The sequence below is a fragment of the Arachis stenosperma genome, chromosome 9, assembly GCF_014773155.1.
Source record: "Arachis stenosperma cultivar V10309 chromosome 9, arast.V10309.gnm1.PFL2, whole genome shotgun sequence".
Taxonomy (NCBI): domain Eukaryota; kingdom Viridiplantae; phylum Streptophyta; class Magnoliopsida; order Fabales; family Fabaceae; genus Arachis; species Arachis stenosperma.
Window position 1 is genome coordinate 150,491,263 of NC_080385.1, and position 21,261 is coordinate 150,512,523.

At 37.9% G+C, this 21,261-nt stretch overlaps 1 protein-coding gene across 1 annotated transcript; it reads left to right on the forward strand.

Annotated features, from left to right (window-relative positions):
- The first annotated feature begins 1,935 nt into the window (after positions 1–1,935).
- Positions 1,936–7,569, forward strand: LOC130948694 (conserved oligomeric Golgi complex subunit 1). Its single transcript, XM_057877539.1, has 7 exons — positions 1,936–2,802; positions 3,164–4,660; positions 4,883–5,077; positions 5,163–5,443; positions 5,780–5,959; positions 6,108–6,282; positions 6,816–7,569. Exons 1-7 carry the CDS (start codon positions 2,056–2,058, stop codon positions 6,981–6,983), a joined length of 3,243 nt encoding a protein of 1,080 aa, XP_057733522.1. The 5' UTR covers positions 1,936–2,055; the 3' UTR covers positions 6,984–7,569.
- The last annotated feature ends 13,692 nt before the right edge of the window (positions 7,570–21,261 follow it).

A 21,261-nucleotide genomic window follows, 5' to 3' on the forward strand; every position in this document is an offset into this window, starting at 1 on the left:
TATAAGTGGGGTTAAAAATAAATATAAAAAAAATAAAAGATTAGAGATCACACTTTACACTCTCAATTTTTTTTTTAAATTGAGAGGATCCATCCCATATCCACCCAACTCCTTTTCATATTTTCTCTTATAGTTGAAAATCACCTAACACTTAGGTAGCATTTGGTAGAGAGATGGAGACTGAAAGACTGATACTGAGGTAGTGTTTGTTTTCGGGGGCAGGACACGAGACATGGACAACACTTGTTTAAAAAGTGTTGGAAGTAGAGACATGGACAGTAGACATGTTGTCTCCGAAACAGTTTTTTATACTTTTGTGTCCACTCTTTTACGAAGGACAATGATAGACACGGGATTTGGAAGAGTGGACACGGACAATTTTATAAATTTTGTTTTTCTTTTTTTCCACTATTACCCCTCCTTATTTTTCCTATTGCGTTGTTCAGAGATATTTTTTTCTTCCTGTTCTTTCTCTATCTCTTTTTTTTCCAGGTACTCTCTCCTTTCTATAGAATTTTTTATTGGGGGTAGATAATTTTTTTTCTTTTTATAGTTTTACTTCAATACCATTTTAACTTTATATTATATAATTTGATTTGTAATAAAAATAATAACAAAAATAATTAATCTTAAAATTTTTGAAAGATAAATATTATCAAAAGTAAAATTAATCTTTTAAAATGCTAAAAAATAATTTATAAATTGTAATTGATTTTATATAATTTAAAGAAAAATAAGTTTTTTATTAAAAAATCAGTTTTTAGATTAAAAAAATTAGTTTTTTTTAAATAAAAATAGATTTTTATATGCAAAAACTAATTGTTTTTTTTATGTAAAAATGGATTTTTTAAAATTAATTTTTTATTTAAAATTAATTTGGCTTATTAACTTAAACAAATTTTTTATTAATCAAACTCAAATTTATTTTTTTTGTTAATCTTAACCATATGTATTCCTACATATTAATAATAAATTTTAAAATAAAATTATTATATTTATAAATTTTATTTTAATATAATACTAATATATTTTTTTATTAAAATTTTTTGCCTCTTCAAATATTTTTTCAAGTTTCGTACTCCTACGTACTCTCATTTTTTATTAAATTAATTTGTATTGATGTAGAAAATTTGGAATCACAGGGCTATTTTCGTCATTTCATATAATATTTTAGTCTTGTCCATGTGTATCCAAACATAATATTAGACATTACATTAGTGTGTTGTCCATCGTATCCAAACACAATACACAAAAGATAATTTTTAGTGTCTTCGTCCTATTGTCTCTGTTTCAATGTCATGTTATGTCCTGTCTCTAAAAACAAACGTAGTCTTGAGAGACGGAGACTTAGAGACAGAGGCTGAAATAAATTTTAATATTCTATTTGGTGCAAAGTAGGAGACAGAAATTGAAACAAGAATGAAGCTTTAATTTAATTTGTACAAGGGATAAAATTGAAATTAATTAATTGAAATGAGAGCATTTTAGGTATAAAATATTATTAAAGTTTCAGTATTCATCTCTAAAAATTTCAGTCCCTTGTGTTCCTACTTTTTGGAGGTACTGAAATACTGAAATTTTGGAGATAGAGACAAAAATTTTAATATCAATCTCTAAGCCAACAAACATAATACTGAATCTCAGTCTCTATCCAATACTTCAAAACAAACGCTACCTTAAAGTTAACCATTGGCTTGGGGACAGGGCATTACTACAACTCAAATTAGTATATTTTTCCTTCTCATCAACACACATTGACTTCCAGGCATTTCATATTGGGCCTAAAAGCCCATTCCAAAAATGAGTCTAAGCCGAACACCATGATCCGGATCCAAACCCGAATCTTGACCAAAACGATGCCGTTAGCAGGTATTCTACAAAATTGTCCTTATAGAAACCATTACCCTGTCTTTTCCTCCCCTTTGCTAAGTGAACCTTTCCCTCTCAATTTTTTCCCACTCTTCCTCCACCGCATAACCACCTTTCTCCGCACCGCTCCTCGCCGGAACCTCCAATGTCAAACAATTAAAACCCTAAACTATAACCACCGCAACCATGAGAGTGTCATCTCCCGCTGCCTCGTCTTCGCCCTCGCCGCGGCATCCGCCAACCACCCCACAGCATTCCACTGACCGCATCTCCACCACCGGCTACCGCGATGCAGAGTCGCTGTTCCGGACAAAGCCGATCGCCGAGATCCGTAACGCGGAGTTGGCGACGCGGAAGCTGATCGAGGACAAGAAGGAGGAGCTCCGGCAGCTGGTTGGGAACCGCTACCGTGACCTCATCGACTCCGCCGACTCAATCGTCCACATGAAGGCTTCGTGCAACTCAATCTCCGCCAACATCTCCGAGATCCACGGCCGCATCAATTCCCTCTCCGCTTCCTCCTCCATTTCCCAAACCAACAGTTCCCAAACCAAGCTCCACTCCCAGTCCCGAGCCTGGACCTACGGCGTGGCGTGCCGCGTCAAGTATCTCGTCGACACGCCGGAGAATATTTGGGGATGCCTCGACGAAGGGATGTTCCTGGAGGCCGCGTCGCGATACGTGCGTGCCAAGCACGTGCACCACCGATTATTCTCGGCCGAGGACGATGGGGGTGTTGGCGGTGGCGAGCAGAAGAACAAGATCTTGTCAAATTTCCCGCTTCTGCAGCACCAGTGGCAGATTGTGGAGAGCTTCCGGGCGCAGATCTCACAGCGGAGCCGTGACAGGTTGCTGGATCGCGGACTTGCCATTGCCGCTTATGCCGATGCGCTGGCCGCCGTGGCCGTCATTGACGAACTCGAGCCTAAGCAGGTAAATTGGTTCTTTTCTGAGTTTGAATTGGGAATTCGGGGTGGGGATGCGGGTGGCGTGGAGGGCGGGTGTGTGTTCACATTTGATTGTTTGAGTTTGTGGAGTTTTTTTTTTTTTTTTTTTTTGAGGTTTTGTTAGGTGGTTAGTTGTTGATTTGGTGGGTATGAACTGGTTTTTTGGATGAAAAACAGGTGTCAAATTGGTGTGGACTTGATTAGAGTGTAGACTGAGTATTAAGTTGGAGATGGGGTGTGAGGGAGTGTGTTATTGCTCTGAATTTGTAGATGTAGGTGATTTATGGTTTGGGTAAGTGTGTGACTGTTAATTTGGTGGGAACGAACTGATTTGTGGTTAAAAGCAGGTCTTGAGCTTGTTTCTGGAATCAAGGAAGTCTTGGATATCGCATGTTTTGGGTAATGCTGGTGCTGGTGATGCTTCCTCTTTGGTGGTTTCTGTCTTGTGTGATGTATTAGGTATAATTCAGGTCAGTGTGGGTCAGGTTGGTGAGTTGTTTCTGCAAGTGTTGAATGATATGCCCCTTTTCTACAAAGTCATTCTTGGATCTCCTCCAGCATCACAATTGTTTGGTGGGATTCCCAATCCAGAAGAGGAAGTTAGGCTTTGGAATTCTTTCCGAGATAAATTAGAATCAAACATGGTAATGCTTGATAAACGTTACATTGCTGATACTTGTTTTACTTGGTTAAGGGAATGCGTAAACAAGATAAGTGGAAGGAATTTGGTTGATGCCATTGGTACTGGCCGGGATCTAGCTTCTGCTGAGAAATCAATAAGGGAGACAATGGAAAGTAAACAAGTTCTTGAAGGCAGTCTAGAATGGCTCAAGAGTGTCTTTGGGTCTGAGGTTGAGTTACCTTGGAGTAGGATTCGGGAACTTGTTTTGGAAGATGATTCAGATCTTTGGGATGAAATATTTGAGGAAGCTTTTCTTGGCAGGATGAAAGCAATAATTGACTTGAGATTTAGGGAGTTAACTGGTACTGTTGATGTGATGAGCTCGATTTCATCATTAGGGGACACTTTTGCCAAGCTGAATGATGTTCAGGTTTACTTGAACAGACCTTCTATGGCTGGTGGAGTTTGGTTTCTAGAATCCAATTCTAGAAAAACAGGAGCTGCTTCTTCTGTGTTTAAAGTCCAGCCTGAGGAAAATGAATTTCAGACTTGTCTTAATGCCTATTTTGGTCCTGAAGTAAGTCGAATCAGGGATGCAGTGGATGTTTCTTGTCAGAGCATTCTTGAAGATCTTTTAAGTTTCTTAGAATCTCCAAAGGCCTCTAGAAGATTGAAGGATCTTGCACCTTATCTACAAAGCAGATGTTATGACAGTGTCTCTGCTATATTGATGGCACTGAAAAAAGAGCTTGATAGTTTATATGCCTCTATGGAAAATGGCGTCAAGGAGATTCCAACAACTGTCACTGTTGAAAAATCACTTTTCATTGGACGATTGTTGTTTGCATTTCAGAACCATTCGAAGCATATACCCTTGATACTTGGTTCTCCCAGATTTTGGATCAGTGGGACTGCATCTGCTGTTGGGAAAGTCCCTTCTCTGGTGAAACATTCTAGATTTGGATCCGAGCCTTCAGGCTCTGATAGTCCAGGAAGACAAACAAGCCTTGGCTCTAAAAGGCAAACTTCATCTGCTGCAGCTGCCTTGCTTGGAGCAAGAGAAGGTACCACACATGAATTGGAAGAACTCAATAGAACTATAGGGGATCTTTGCATTAGAGCTTACAACTTATGGATATTATGGCTATCTGATGAACTTTCTGCCATTGTCTCACGAGATCTCAAACAGGATGATGCTTTATCTTTGAGTACACCCTGGAGGGTAAGCACATTTGCTTTTATAATTTGATGTGTGTGGATGAGTTAATTTATTACGAGTTTGTAGATTTACTTTATTTCTAGTTAATACTGATACTATTTTAATTGAAATGTTTTTAAAATAAGTACTAGATCTCAATTATCATCTCCTTTGCAGTTATATATAAACAGATCTCATGGAGTAATAGATCCAAGAAGCTTGCTTATTTTTTGTTTGCTTGAACAGGGCTGGGAGGATACGATAGTCAAGCAAGATCAGTCTGATGAGAACCAATCAGATATGAAAATATCTCTTCCATCTATGCCTTCTCTGTATATCATTTCATTTCTATTTAGAGCTTGTGAAGAAGTTCATAGAGTTGGAGGTCATGTACTTGATAAGAAGATTTTGCAGAAACTTGCATCAAGACTATTGGATAAGGTAGTGACTTATATTATCCTCTCAATGGATACATGTATATGTGCTTGCACGTGTATATGTACAGTAACTGTATTTTATTAAACAGGTGATTGGTGTCTTTGAGGAGTTCCTTTCTTCTCAAGATAGTGGTGCTCATCAATTGTCAGAAAAAGGAGTCTTGCAAGTTTTGTTAGATGTAAAATTTGCCACTGATATACTGTCTGGTGGTGATTCAAATGTGGTTGGGGAATTACATAGCAACGCAAAGGCAAAAGTATCTGTCAGGAGGAAGCAGGACCAAAGTTCGAAGACCTCAGCCATTAGGGAACATTCAGATCAGTTATTAAACCGCCTTTCTCAGAGGCTTGATCCTATTGACTGGCTTACGTAAGTTTTCTTATTCTTTTGTTCAAGGTTTTTCATTTTTTTCCCCTTGTAAATAATATTTGTTGGAAGCAATTTACAATCCATGAATAGATGGTTTATGATAACTAAATTTGTTAAATTACTAATCCTGATTTTGAAGATGTCATGATTTGTCAAGCAACATCCACCATTTAATGCTTATATGGTAGCAGATACTGCTAGATACTTAGGCTCCATGGTTTAAATATGGGAGGTTGAAATGTAGTTTTTGTTTGTTTTCTTGTCTCGAGAGAATTTGTAGTATCCTTCTTTCTGTTGGTCTGGTAATGATTCTTTTATCTTACTTCATATGTGAAGGTATCAACCATATCTATGGGAGAATGAGCGGCAGTCATATTTGCGACATGCTGTGCTGTTTGGTTTCTTTGTGCAACTTAACCGGAAGTACACTGACACTGTTCAGAAACTGCCCACTAATTCCGAGTCTAATATTCTTAGGTGTTCTACAGTTCCCCGTTTCAAGTACCTCCCCATCAGGTCCGTGTGATTGTATATCTTATCCTGGATGCAATTGGTTATGCAATGACTATTTTCATTTTAGTCTTATTGAGAAGTTCATTAATTTTTACTAAAGTTAATACTTAAAAATAAATCTTATTACAAACATACATCTTCGTGAATCCAGTGCTCCAGCATTGTCCTCTAGAGGGACAAAGAAGACATTCACTCCATCGTCAAATGAAATCTCTTCAAGAAGTTCGTGGAACTCTCTTACCAATGGAGAACTTCATCAGAATATAAATTTGGATGACAACTCAAGTCGCGGGGTGGCGACACCATTCCTGAAGTCTTTCATGCAAGTAAGTTCTCAGATTTTGGTACAGTTTTCTTGCTTCAATGCAATCTAAGGCTGCACATTGTTGTATTACCTGAGCTTTTTGCTAAAAAGTTTTGCATGTTGGTGCCTTGCAGCTTTATTGAATTTGCTTATCATTGACATTTAGGTTATGTTCTAGTGAAAGAGATGAGTTGCTTTATGCACTGTAGAGCACAATTTTATGAAATTTTAATCAATAAGCCAAATGAAGATATGGGATAATGTTTTGTCCAAAATCTACAATATTATCGAGCTTTAAAAGCTTTATATGGGTAATTTATATTTTGATATTCGTTGTTTTGCAAAATTAACTTCATATGGGAATTTTTTAAATTAACTACACCTAGCATTATTCTCGATTCTGGTTGACTTTTACAAGATCTCATTTGGCAGTTGGCACAGAACCACTAATGTTTCACCATTCCGATATATCCAAGTTTGCTGTGGAATATGCTTGACTTGCATAGTTTTTACGTACTTGATAGTAGTTGATACCATTTTTATGTTATATTCTAGGTTGGAAGCAGGTTTGGGGAGAGTACGTTTAAATTGGGATCCATACTAACCGACGGGCAAGTCGGCATTTTCAAGGATAGATCTGCTATGTCTTCGTTTGGAGACATGCTACCTGCTCAAGCTGCAGGTCTTCTTTCATCTTTCACAGCTCCCAGATCAGATTCTTGATGAGCGCCAGACCGAAAGATACGTACTTGCGCATTTGCAAGAGTCTCATTGTTGTATGAGTATGAATGATTATCTCCCCAAATCACCCCCACTTGCCATACCACCATTAAAATTAGAGAAACAAAAGAATCATATTTAGCAACTATCTGAAGTAAATGGAACAATATGCTCTGGGGAATGAGGTTCTTTAATGTTGACTTCTGGGGTCTACATCATTTGGCGTGAAATCGGCTATGAGTGATATGTTATATGAATGCCCAAACTTTAAAGCATGAAGGAACTAAACAACGGATTGAAGAGCAAAGAAAAGAGTTGCTGGCAAGTTTTGTGTTACTATTGGGTTCAAAGGAAAGCTGAAATGGTTTCTTGCTAGTGTCAGTTAAGAGTTGAGAGCTGTTATAACTCGTGGCTAATGTCTTGCGTTGTTCCGATTTTTAGGCCATGTCTATAATCTCTGTATAAATTCAATCATTATTTTCTGTTAAATTTTTGTTTTTTATTTTTTATTTTGAAAAAAGAAGGTTCCCATTACAGTGTACTATGTATTTTAAATGCTTATTCAATGAAGTAAAATTCGTACGTATAAGCGGTTGTTTGTGTATATTTAGTTATTTAATCATTTTCTGTAGTCAACGAAATCTCCAGTTTTAAGCATTAAAATGTTCATTCCCAAAACAAGAAAAGAAAAAAGTATTACTAAAATTCGTGGTATTTATGAAATTAATGCAAAAGGTCCTTGCACAGCCGAAAAGCTGAAGAAATATAATAGTACTCCTACTTATTTGTTGTCACATGGGAATGGGATGGACGCATTCATCTTAGTGAAAAAAAATGGGATCATCCTCGAAAATTGCGAGCTCACTCATTGCACACCTAACCTATGAGTCTACTATTAACGCGAGTCGAATTTTTTATTTAGAGAAACTCTCAGTCTTGCTCCAACAACTTTTAATATTTTTAGGTATTATTTGATTAGTATAAATATTAAATTATTTTAATAAATAAATTTTATTAATTATGTATAAATTTTAAAATTTATGAATGTAAATATATTAATTATATGTATAAAATTTTGATAAATATAAATATAAATTAAATATTTTTTACGTATATAATATTTATAAATATAAATAAAAATTATTATTTATTAAATAATAAAATATAATAATATTTATTGATTATGTAATATTATTTTTATAAATTAGTTTTCAGATACAAATACAGCTTAAAAGATACTAAGTGTTTGTTTACTGAAGTTTATATGATTGAAATCCTTCAAATAGTCATTTAATTTCAAAATTGTTTTATATTATAAAATTAATTATACGAAAATTAGTTTTATATCAAAATATTTTAATTAAAAATTCTTCTATTATATAATTGAGAAATAATATTAAGATAACATGCGTTGTTTAAATTGCATAAATTATTTTTTTTGTATAGTTAGATTAATAAAAATTATAGGAATTAAATATATATTATATAATATTTAGAATTTATATAGGAAAAACATCAAAAATTTAAAATAATTTTACTTATTATAAAAAACTATAAATCTTCTTATAATTATAAAAAGAAAAAATAATACTTCTCTATTCTACAAGATGTTTAATGATATTTTTCTTTTCGATATGACTAAAATACCATATACTTTAGTTTATTTGATTAAAATACACATCAATAATCATTACAATTATATATTTAAAGTAGTGATAATTATTTGGTTGACTCAAATAATAATACAAAAATATATTTATTAGTACTGTAATAAATATATTTATTTTTAATATTTATCACATAATATAAATATTTACTTGTTATAAAAATAATTAACTTAAATTTTTTATATATTTAATTATTATTAATTTGATAAAAAAATTTATTATTGTCGCAATATGTTTAGTTTAGTTTAATATTTTATCGCTAATCATGAAGTATATAAAATATTTTAAGTTAGGTATTTTTATAATAACTAAAATATTTTATATTATGTGATAAAATATTAAAAATAAATAAGATTTGTTCTAATATATTATTATTGTTGTTGTTGTTATTATCAATCAAATAATTATTACTAATTTATATATATAATTATAATAATTATTGATAAATATTTTGGTCTAATAGACTAAAATATACGTTATTTTAATTTTTTAGGAGAAAAAATTGTACATTTTATAGATATAAGAGAGAAAAGTCTCATTTAATCATTTAGATATTTAAAAAAAAAAAGTGTCATTTTTTGAGTTAAATTTTAAAGTGGTCTCTAAATTTATATTCGACTTTCTCAAAGTGATCTCTTAAAAAATAGATATTATATATATTTATTACATTTAAAAGCTAAAATTTGGAAAGGATTATATATTTTCTTATCCTAAAATCTGTGTGTATGCAGATACAAATTTTTAAATATTTCAAGAGATGCGAGCTTCTTTAAAAATGGTTCGATAAGTCCTTATTCCAGACTTCCTAGAGTATTTGAATTTGCTTACTTGCTCGTTGATTCCGCAAAATATAAAAAGGTAAATATATTTTTTGTTTTAAAATTTGTTAAAAATTTTAAAAATATCTAAAATTTTATTTTATTTTAATTTTATTTTAAAAATTTTTTATTTATATCAAATATATTTCTGACAGCTAATTTTTTAAAAAAAATTAGAATTAATTTAGCAATAATTTCACAAAAATAATTTTCAGTACAAACAAATTAGATATAGGTGTTATTCATACCCTGACCCAACACTAAAGCCCAGGTCCAAGCTAAAGCCCCAATCCAAAAATTGGCCTTCACTCGACACCGACCTTCTCTCAAGAAGTCGGATCAAACCATGACTTGCTTCAAGGAAGTCGAGGGTGAAGATTAGCTGGCAGATAACCCTTATTCAAATAGGTAACTGCCCCTAAAATCTCTCAACCCACTTCCAGGAGCCATATCTCAACTTTGCTAAAATAAAGGGACGGTTATTCTCCTTAAAAGGTGGAACTACTTCAACGGTGGTTATTGGTTCACCACTATAAATACACTGACATCCCTTAGGTATCACTAAGTTCCAATACTCTCTAAACTTGTTTAGACCCTTGCTGACTTAGGCATCAGAGTGTCTTTGCAGGTACCAACCCGCATTCTCTCATACACACAAGTCGGATGGAGGCTCTCAGATGCGAACCTAGTCAAAGGGCTCTCTACTTTAGACGATTGGGCCAACCCAATGAGTCCAACCCATTAATCTCCGGCTACCCATCGTAACATTGGCGTCGTTGCCGGGGACCCGAGAGATCAACCAATAAATGGCGGACGATTCACCCCAAGATGGCCACACAGCATCCGATTCTGAGCAAGAGAATCTGGACATGGAAAACAACAATGATGACATCGACGCTCACCAAGGGGTGACCAATCAGCCTAAAGAAGGCACCTCAGGATTGAAAAATCCGAAAATGAACTCCTCTGAAGGGCGCGAGTCAGGAAAGGAAGGATAACCCCATGCAGCGAATTTCATGGGGTAGTTCCACGGCTAGCAAGGACATTTAGAACAATTGGAGCAAGAGCTGGAATGACAGCGAGAGGCAGAAAGAAATTTGAGGAGCGAGATAGAGCGACGAAAAGAGTTAGAAGAAAAGCTCTTAAGGCTGGAATCCACTCTCAAAAATCGAAGTTCCCGTAGCGACCGAGAAGATTCTCCCTTGGGAGGAGAGGACCCATTTAGCGAGGACATAATGAGGGCAAAAGTTCCAAGAAACTTCAAAAGCCCTGATATAGACATCTATGATGGAACCACTGATCCAAAGCATCACTTAAGCAATTTCAAAAGTCGGATGTACCTGGCCGACGCTTCTGATGCTACTCGCTGCAAAGCTTTCCCGACCACCTTGACGAAAGCGGCGATGAAGTGGTTCGACAATCTTCCACCAAGGTCGGTCACTAGCTTCGACGACCTCTCGCGTAAGTTCTTGATGCGATTCTCCATTTAGAAGGACAAGGTAAAGCACGCACTGAGCCTCTTGGGAGTAAAACAGGAGGTCGGAGAACCTTTGAGGGACTACATGAAAAGGTACAATAAAGCGTGCTTATAGATTAAAGACCTGCCAACAGAGGCAGTAGTTATGGGTCTGGTAAATGGACTTCGAGAAGGTCCCTTCTCCCAGTCCATATCAAAAAGGCACCCGACCTCCCTGAGTGATGTACAGGAAAGAGCTGAGAAGTACATCAACATGGAGGAAAACGCCAAGCTTCGAGAGCCAAATTGGCGACCTGGACACTCTCACTCATCGAAAGAGAAAGAGAGAGAACCCAAGAAAAAAGAGGAAGTAGGCCCCGAAAGGCCTAGAAGATATCACTCCTATACTCCTCTTAGAGTTTTCCTGGTTGATGTATACAGAAAAATTTGCCATACTGAAAAGCTACCGCCCCTAGACCCATTAAAAATAAAAAAAGGGGGAGTCGTGGCGACTACTGTGAGTTCCATAAGATATATGGTCACTCAACGAATGATTGTTACGACCTTAAAAATGTGATAAAAAAGCTGGCCAGAGAAGGTCAGCTTGACAGATATCTCATGGAAAGGTCGGACCATCATGGAAAAAGAAAGCGAGATGACGAAGACCGAAGAGATGCACCACCACAAACCCCGAAAAGACATATACATATGATCTTGGGGGGATTCGGTGGAGGCGGCCTCACAAAGTCATCTCGCAAAAGACACTTAAAGGAAGTCTACCAAGTCGGGAGCGAAGCTCCCGACCTTCCCACCATCTCATTCACCAAAGAAGATGGGCAAAGAATCATTCCTGGACACGACGATCCAGTAGTGATAACCATGGTCCTTGCCAACGCCCATCTTCACAGAACCCTGGTAGATCAGGGGAGCTCGGCCGACATCCTTTTCAAGCCAGCATTTGATAAGCTGGGGTTGGATGAAAAGGAATTAAGAGCTTATCATGACACCCTATATGGACTGGGGGATACACCAATAAAACCGCTAGGATTCATACCCCTTCACACAACTTTTGGAAAAGGGAAAAAATCCAAAACTCTGAGAATCGATTTCATAGTCGTCGATGTGGGATCCGCCTATAATGCTCTAATAGGCAGGACCATCCTAAATCGGCTCAGAGCGGTGGTGTCTACACCCCACCTGTGCATGAAGTTCCCAACACCAGAGGGAATAGCAACCATCAGGGGAGATAAAAAACTGGTAAGGAAATGCTACAATGAAAGCCTGAACCTGAGAGGAAAGGGCAAGGAAGTTCACACCATAGAGCTTGGCAGAGTCAGAGCTAAAGAAGAGCTGTGGCCTCAACCAGGGAGAAAAACTGAGGAAATACAGGTTGGAGAAGAAGAAGGAAAAAACACCAATATAGGAGCTAGCCTAAAGGAAGACCTAAAACAGAGGCTGATAAAGCTCCTACAAGATAATTTTGACCTCTTCGCCTGGAAAGCCTCCGACATGCCAGGAATCGATCCGGAACTCATGTCGCACAAGCTATCAGTGTACCCCGGTTCGCGACCCGTTCAACAAAGAAGAATGAAGCTTGGACATGAGCAAGCTCAAGTAGTGGAAGAACAGGTGCAAGCCCTCCTAGAAGCCGGCTTCATCAAAGAGGTCAAATATCCGGCGTGGCTGGAAAATGTGGTGCTAGTCAAAAAACAAAACGGCAAGTGGAGGATGTGCTTCGACTACACCGACCTGAATAAGGCGTGTCCCAAAGACCCATATCTACTATCAAGCATTGATACCCTTGTAGACTCCAGCTCAGGGTATCGACACTTGTCATTTATGGATGCATACTCGGGATACAATCAAATCCCGATGTACAAGCCGGACCAAGAAAAAACCTCATTCATCACGCCTAAGGCAAACTATTGCTACGTGGTTATGCCTTTTGGGTTAAAAAATGCTGGAGCTACATACCAAAGGCTGTTGAATAAGGTGTTTGCTCCTCACCTTGAAAATTTAATGGAAGTCTACGTCGATGACATGCTAGTAAAAACCAAGGAGGAGACCAACCTCTTGGCTGACCTTTCGCAAGTTTTCAACACCATAAGGATGCATGGGATGCGACTAAACCCCGCAAAATGCACCTTCGCGGTGGAGACAGGAAAATTTCTGGGATTCGTGCTTACACAAAGGGGAATCGAAGCTAATCACGACAAGTGTAAAGCAGTACTAGAAATGAAAAGCCCGACTTGCTTAAAAGAGGTATAGCAACTGAACGGCCGACTTGCCGCCCTCTCCAAGTTCTTGGCGGGATCAGCATTGAGATCCTTACCACTCTTCTCTCTACTAAGAAAAGGATGCCAGTTCAAATGGACTCCTGAGTGCGAAGAAGCATTCTAGGAATTCAAAAGGTTTTTAAGCCAACCTCCCATCCTGACCCGACCTAATGTCGGGGAGGAACTCGTCCTGTATTTATTCGTAACAGACAAAGCTGTAGCATCAGCTTTAATACGGGAAGACGAGGTCAGGGAGCATCCTGTATATTTTACCAGTAAAGTCCTACAAGGCCTTGAATTAAGGTATCAAAAACTGGAGAAGTTTGCGTATTCCTTAATAGTAGCCTCTCGAAGGTTACGACCTTATTTTTAAGCTCAAACCATAAAGGTTCGAACAAACTAACCCATGAAGCAAATCCTCCAAAAGACGGATATTGCGGGTAGGATGGTTCAAGGGGCAATAAAGCTATTCGAGTTCGACTTACAGTACGAAACTTGAACTGCAATCAAAGCCTAATGCCTCACCGACTTCGTGGCAGAATATGCAGGAGACCAAGAGGAAAAAACCACTGCATGGAAATTATATGTAGATGGATCCTCAAATAAAATGGGAAGCGGTGTAGGCAAAATATTAGTCAACCAAGGGGGAACGTAAATAGAAGTCTCCCTTAAGTTTGACTTTCCACCTTCTTACGATCAGGCAGAATATGAAGCCTTGATTGTAGGATTAAAGCTGGAAGAAGAAGTCGGTGCAACAAAAGTAGCGATATTTATCGACTCTCAGGTGGTGACCTCCCAAATAAACGGAGAGTATCATGCTAAAGACCCTAATATGAAGAGATACTTGGATAAAACTTGGAGTATCTTAGGCGCTTTGCAGAAACCGAGGTCAAGCATATAACTCGGGATCTCAATAGTAGAGCAGACGCCCTCTCCAAGCTAGCAAGTACTAAGCCAGGGGGAATAACAGAAGCCTGATCCAAGAAACTCTCCAAGAACCCTTGATAAACCACTATTTTATGGTTTATCTTGTGCTCAATTGAGTGGATTTTATCAATCTTTCATACACTTATTCATACTAATTGCATGAGTTTACGTTTTCCTTCCGGATTTTGTGCTATGATTGAAAACATGCTTCTTTGACCTTATATTTGCTAATATTAATCCTCTCTTATTACCATTAGATGTCATGAATGGCTTAGAGGATGGAAAGGAAGCATGCAAAAGTAGAAGGAATACAAGAAGTTGAAGAAACTGCTAAGCTGTCCAGCCTGACCTCTTCGCACTCAAACGGTCATAACTTGAGCTACAGAGGTCCAAATGAGATGGTTTTTTTAGTTGCGTTGGAAAGTTAACATCCGGGGCTTCACAACGATATGTAATTTGCCATAGCTTCCCCGAAGTTAGGCGACGCGAACGCGTAAATGACGCGCCCGCGTCGCATTTGCAAAATCTCAATCCACGCAAACGCGTGGATGACGCCTCCGCGTCACTTTGCCGCGACCTGTACGAACCAGATTTCACAATCAGTGATTTCTGGGCTGTTTCTGACCCAGTTCTCAGCCCAAAAGACACAGATTAGATGCTATAAAGTGGGGGAATCCATTAATTCATCATCATTCATTCATAATACACACTTTTCATAATTTAGATGTAGTTTTTAGAGAGAGGTTCTCTCCTCTCTCTTAGGTTTTAGGATTAGGATTTCTTTTAGTCATTAGGATTGTTTCTTCGTACCAGGTTCAATAATTTATGTTTTCCTATTTTTGTTTACTCTGAAGCTTTTATTTGTATTTGATTTATGTTACCCAATTGGCTTATGAACTTTTCCATGTTAGAATTGACATCTTCATGCAATTTGAGGTATTCTAGATATTTATGATTTTAATTTAGCCTTATATACTTTTGGCTTTGGTTAGGTAATTGGTAACTCTTGAGTTGTCAAACTCAGCATTGATTGAAATGGGCAGATTCTAATTGATCCAGATCACTCTAAAGCTAGTCCTCCCACAGGGATTGACTAGGACTTGAGGATCAAGCTAATTAGTCCACTTGACCTTCCTTTGTTTAATAAAGGATAACTAAGTGAGATTAAAACCCAATTCTCATCACACCTGATAAGGATAACTAGGATAGGAATTCCAATTCCAATACCTTGCCAAGAGTTTATTTTATTATTACTATTTTATTTTTCTTATCATTTAACATACTTGTTCCTCACTTTCAAAACCCCCAATTTACAAGACTCATAATCAATAATAAGAACATACCTCCCTGCAATTCCTTGAGAAGACGATCGGAGGTTTAAATACTTCGGTTATCAATTTATTTAGGGGTTTGTTACTTGTGACAACCAAAACGTTTGTAAGAAAGGACTTTTGTTGGTTTAGAAGCTATACTTGGAACGAGAATTTATTCTGAATTCTAGACTACGCAAAAGTTCTCTCTTCAAAATGGCGCCATTACCGGGGAATTGCAAACGTGTGCCTTTTTATTGGTTATTGTAAATATTTTTCTTTTACTTGTTTCTTTGTTTTTGTTCTCCCCTTTATTTCTAATAACTACTATGAATTCTCACCCCTCTCGCTTTGAGTTTGGTTCTACTTTTGTTGCAAGGGATGGAAGCTATAACAGGACTATGCATCAAGGTCTAAGCAATCAAAGATGGATGGAGCCAAGAGGATTTGATCACCCTTTTAGGCAACAACACCCTCCTAGATATCATGGACAAAGACCATTCTACAATGCATACCAAGCTGATAGGTATGGTGGACCGCCTTGTAGATATCAACAAGTCCCACCCTATGCTCAGAGACCATCCTTTCAACACAACCTCAACCCAGCATACTCACAAGCTTCTTCTCGCCATTCACCACCATATGATCCTTATCCGCCCCAACGCCAATCCAATTACTCCCAAGAACCACCACTCCCCTATGCACCATGTCCATATCCATCAAGCCAAGAATCACAGGTTCGCTTTGAAGAATCAGTAGATCAATTTAATGCAACCCTTCATCAACTGGAGCAGGCAATAAATCAATTATTTTCCAGACGTTCGGACACTCAACAAACCTCCATGGCTTCATGTGGAGAATCTAATGAAGAACGTAGTGTGAAGAAGACACTAGAAGCTCCAGTGGACAGCATAGAGCATAACTTCGTACTGGAACAAGTAGAGGACGCTGTCATTGCAGAAGAAGAAGAGTTGGTCGAGGATTTAGGAGATGCTGAACCTCCACAGGAACCCAGAGTTGTGGAGAATTTCGTCAACGACGTTACAATTAATGCTAATGAGGATAGTGCACAGTCCCCAAAGCAGGCATCCTATGAGGATTTGGACGGAATAACCCAAGACACATGTTTTCTTGATGATGACGATCACAAGTCAAGTTCTCTAAGCAATGAACTTGCATCTGCAAGTGAATTCTTTGAGATGGACGAATCTTCCCCAAGTGAATACGAAGATGATGTAGATGTGGACTTTTCTCAACCTCCCAATTATGACTCAAGTGATGATGAAGATATCGATGACTTTGATCAAGACATGGTTGAAATGGAAGAAATTTGCAAGGAAGTAGAGGAATTCACAGAAGACCACAAGGGAGTAGAGCTTGCAGAACCACAGAAAATACCTATCCCAAGGTCATTACCACCCAACACAAACTTCAAGTGGGTAAAATCCTTGACCTTTATCTTCAATTTTCCACTTGAATATGGTTTGCTTAAAACATATGGCTGATGAGCGGATAATTTATACGCTTTTTGGCACTGTTTTTAGGTAGTTTTTAGTAGGATCTAGCTATTTTTAGGGATGTTTTCATTAGTTTTTATGCTAAATTCACATTTCTGGATTTTACTATGAGTTTGTGTATTTTTCTATGATTTCAGGTATTTTCTGGCTGAAATTGAGGGACCTGAGCAAAGCTCTGATAAGAAGGCTGACAAAGGACTACTGATGCTGTTGGATTCTGACCTCCCTGCACTTGAAATGGATTTTCTAGAGCTATAGAAATTCAAATGGCGCGCTCTCAACGGCGTTGGAAAGTAGACATCCAGAGCTTTCCAGCAATATATAATAGTCCATACTTTATTCGAGATTAGACGACACAAACTGGCGCTCAACGCCAGTTCCATGTTGCATTCTGGAGTCAAACGCCAGAAACACGTCACGAACCAGAGTTGAACGCCAAAAACACGTTACAACTTGGCGTTCAACTCCAAAAGAAGCCTCTGCACGTGTAAAGCTCAAGCTCAGCCCAAGAACACACCAAGTGGGCCCCAAAAGTGAATTTCTGCATCAATTACTTACTTCTGTAAACCCTAGTAGCTAGTTTAGTATAAATAGGACATTTTACTATTGTATTAGGGGAGTCCTCTTTGACAGTATAGTCTCTTGACCATTCGGTCTTTTGATCATTCATGGGGGCTGGCCATTCGGCCATGCCTGGACCTTCATCACTTATGTATTTTCAACGGTGGAGTTTCTACACACCATAGATTAAGGGCGTGGAGCTCTACTGTACCTCAAGTTTCAATGCAATTACTATTATTTTCTATTCAATTCAGTTTATTCATGTTCTAAGATATTCGTTGCACTTCACCATGATGAATGTGATGATCCGTGACACTCATCATTATTCTCACTTATGAATGCGTGACTGACAACCACTTCCGTTCTACCTTAGGCTGGGCGCATATCTCTTGGATTCCTTAATCAGAATCTTCGTGGTATAAGCTAGAATTGATGGCGGCATTCATGAGAATCCAGAAAGTCTAAACCTTGTCTGTGGTATTCCGAGTAGGATTCAGGGATTGAATGACTGTGACGAGCTTCAAACTCGCGATTGTTGGGCGTGATGACAAACGCAAAAGAATCAATGGATTCTATTCCAACATGATCGAGAATCGACAGATGATTAGCCGTGCTGTGACAGAGCATTTGGACTATTTTCACTGAGAGGATGGGATGTAGCCATTGACAACGGTGATGCCCTACATACAGCTTGCCATGGAAAGGAGTAAGAAGAATTGAAGGAAGGTAGTAGGAAAGCAGAGATCCAACAGGGACAAAGCATCTCCATACACTTATCTGAAATTCTCCCAATGATTTACATAAGTATTTCTATCTTTATTTTCTAGTTACTTATTATTATTATTCGAAAACTCCATAACCAATTATTATCCGCCTAACTGAGATTTACAAGATGACCATAGCTTGCTTCATACCAACAATCTCCGTGGGATCGACCCTTACTCACATAAGGTATTACTTGGACGACCCAGTGCACTTGCTGGTTAGTTGTGCGAAGTTGTGAAGAAAGTGCTGAGTTATAAATGCGCATACCAAGTTGAATGCCATTGATAGAGATCACAATTTCGTGCACCAATGGCCAGCTTAGAGCTCTTTGTGGCTTTAAGAGCAAAAGGAAAATGACTCGCACTCAAAGCTGGTATGCAAGATTCAATGAGGTTTTACACTTCAATTTGAGGTGCAAGGATTGGTGTCAAGCTAAATTGAAAGGATTTCGAAAGCTGTTTGGTCACTGCAGTGAGAATTCAGACTACTCACCACCCGGCTGGAAAAATGTAGATCAAGACAAAGACGGGTGTAGAAGAAAACTTTGGGATCCTGGAGTCTGTTCTGACATTCAACACCCCGGGAGCCTTGAAGCCTGTTTGAACACACCTAAGGGATTTACATGCCTCGTTTGGGACCCTGGAGGCTGTTGGAATTCCAAACATTGGTGGAGATTCCTAGATCAGTACAAGCATAAGCCACCATGACAGGAAGCTCATCAAATGTCCAACTTAAGGACTTTAACTAAAAGTGCTAGGTGGGAGACAACCCACCATGGTATGATCGTTCCCTTTTCAGTTTTAATTTTAGTCTGTTGTTGAATTTTGATTGAACCTGAAATTTTTGCATGACATTCATTGCATTTTGCATTCTGCATACTGCATCAAAAAAAAATTTCGCATGCGACGCAACCGCGTCATATGTGCGTTGGGAAGAAAATAATATGAACAGAAAGTCACGCGAAAGCGAGGCTAAAGGCGTCCCTTTGGCACAAATTGATCCACGCGACCGCGTCATGTGGGAAAAACGCCTCCCACGCTTCTGCGTCACCCACGCGAACGCGTGCCTCAAAATCGACGTAAAAAGGGTGTATGGCCGAAAGTTGAGCTAGAATTGGGATGGACTCGTGCTAAGAGCACAAGCCCTGCCACGCGTACGCATGCCCCACGCGTCCGCGCCGTTTTCAAATTTAGGCCATCCACGCGATCGCGTCACCCAAAGATTTGGCAATATGAATTTCAAATAGAGAGTTGCGCGACCTCGAGGCTGCACTCGCGCTAATGGCACAAATCGATCCACGCGACCACATGGATGACGCGTCCGATTCATTTCATAGAAGCGCTATCCGCGCGAACGCGTCGCTCACGCGTTCGCGTCGCCTGCGCCGCACAGCTTATCCAGATCAGCCAAGATATCTTATCTTTTTCTTCCCCAAATCTAAATCTTCTCTTTCCTTTCTTATTTCTTTCTTCCTCCTTTCTTCCTTTCTTCTTCTTTTTCTATTGGTGTTAAATTTTCTTTTTCAACTATTGCATCTTTTCTTGAATTATTCTGGTGTTTCATGACTTGTTTTATTCTAATTGGGTATTATTATTCATAAGTCAATGCTAATTTTTATAATACTGATATTCCTTTTGCATTGATATGCACTTACACTATCTTGCATTACCCACACTCTCTTCCCCGTTGTTGCAACTTTTACACTATTGATATGCCATTTGCTTCCACTATTTTCTCACTTGCATGTTGTAGCTACCATGTAATTGAGACCTTTATTATTTGGCATTGACACCCATATGTTATTTACGTTCTTATCTTTATTTTTGGGTTACTTTTCTTCTTTTCTCCCTTCTTTCAGGATGGCCACCTCCCTTCTTTCAGGATGGCCACCACGAAGGGAGAGGAAAAGCTTCTTAATGGGGAGACAAACAAGTTCATCTACTCAATCTTTGGAGAAAAGCATAAGTTGAAGTAACCTGTCCACCTGTACATCTTAGCATGCACTGAGGACGGTGCAACCTTTAAGTGTGGGGAGGTCGACACCAATATCCGTGGGTTAGTCACTTTCTTCTCAACACCAATTTTTGTTTTTCATTGTTGTATTTACATGTTTGATTGCATGTTTGTTTGATTTTGCGCATATATTACCATTACTTGGTTGAAGTAATATTTTTTTTCAAGAAACTTTTTATAGCATTTCACTAATTTGAATTAAAATTTTTATTGAACTTGTTTAAAGAAATCTTATCTTGGAACATGGTTTAAAGCTCGAACATACAAAACCAGTGAGATTTTGAGCCTATTTGAATTGGTTGCATTCTATCAACCAATATTTTATTTTTGGTGTGTGTTTTTCTCTCTAAAATTGTGATCTTTGTTTTGCTTAATTCTATATTTTCCATTATTTGATGTATGCATGCACTTATATGATTGAGGCCTTGTTTCATTGAGCTTACACATACCCATATGGCCTTACCTTTTATTATCCTTTGCAAACCAATGTTGAGCCTATTTTACCCCTTGTTCGTTACTTTAGCTCATTACTAACTCTAAGCGGAAAACAATAATGTCCTTAATTTGAATCCTTGATTAGCTTAGACTAGTGAGAGTGCTCATGAATTAAGTGTGGGGAAAGTGGGTTTGGAAACGTTTGGTTTGGGAATTGAGTATGTTAGACTTTGTGTGAAAATGTAAAAAATGTTAAGAACATGTTTATGCATTCAATACCTTAATCATATGCATTGAAAAAAAATATTAAGAAAAAAATAAAAAAAAAGAGAAAAAAAAAGAGCAGAAAAATAAAAAGGGGACAAACATGCCCCAAAGTAAATGGTGATAGCAATGCACATGCACTGTACTCAAAACTTGGAATGCATAATGATGAGCAGATAATTTGTACGCTTTTTGGCATTGTTTTTAGTATGTTTCTAGTAGGATTTAGTTAGTTTTTAGTATATTTTTATTATTTTTTAGTTAAAATTCAC

Bases quoted from the DNA above. Each gene is read 5' to 3' on its own strand.
- LOC130948694 (XM_057877539.1), top strand. From the start codon at position 2,056: ATGAGAGTGTCATCTCCCGCTGCCTCGTCTTCGCCCTCGCCGCGGCAT. The intron at 4,661-4,882 runs GTAAGCACATTT...TTGCTTGAACAG, and splicing joins CTTTGAGTACACCCTGGAGG to GGCTGGGAGGATACGATAGT. The intron at 6,283-6,815 runs GTAAGTTCTCAG...GTTATATTCTAG, and splicing joins TCCTGAAGTCTTTCATGCAA to GTTGGAAGCAGGTTTGGGGA.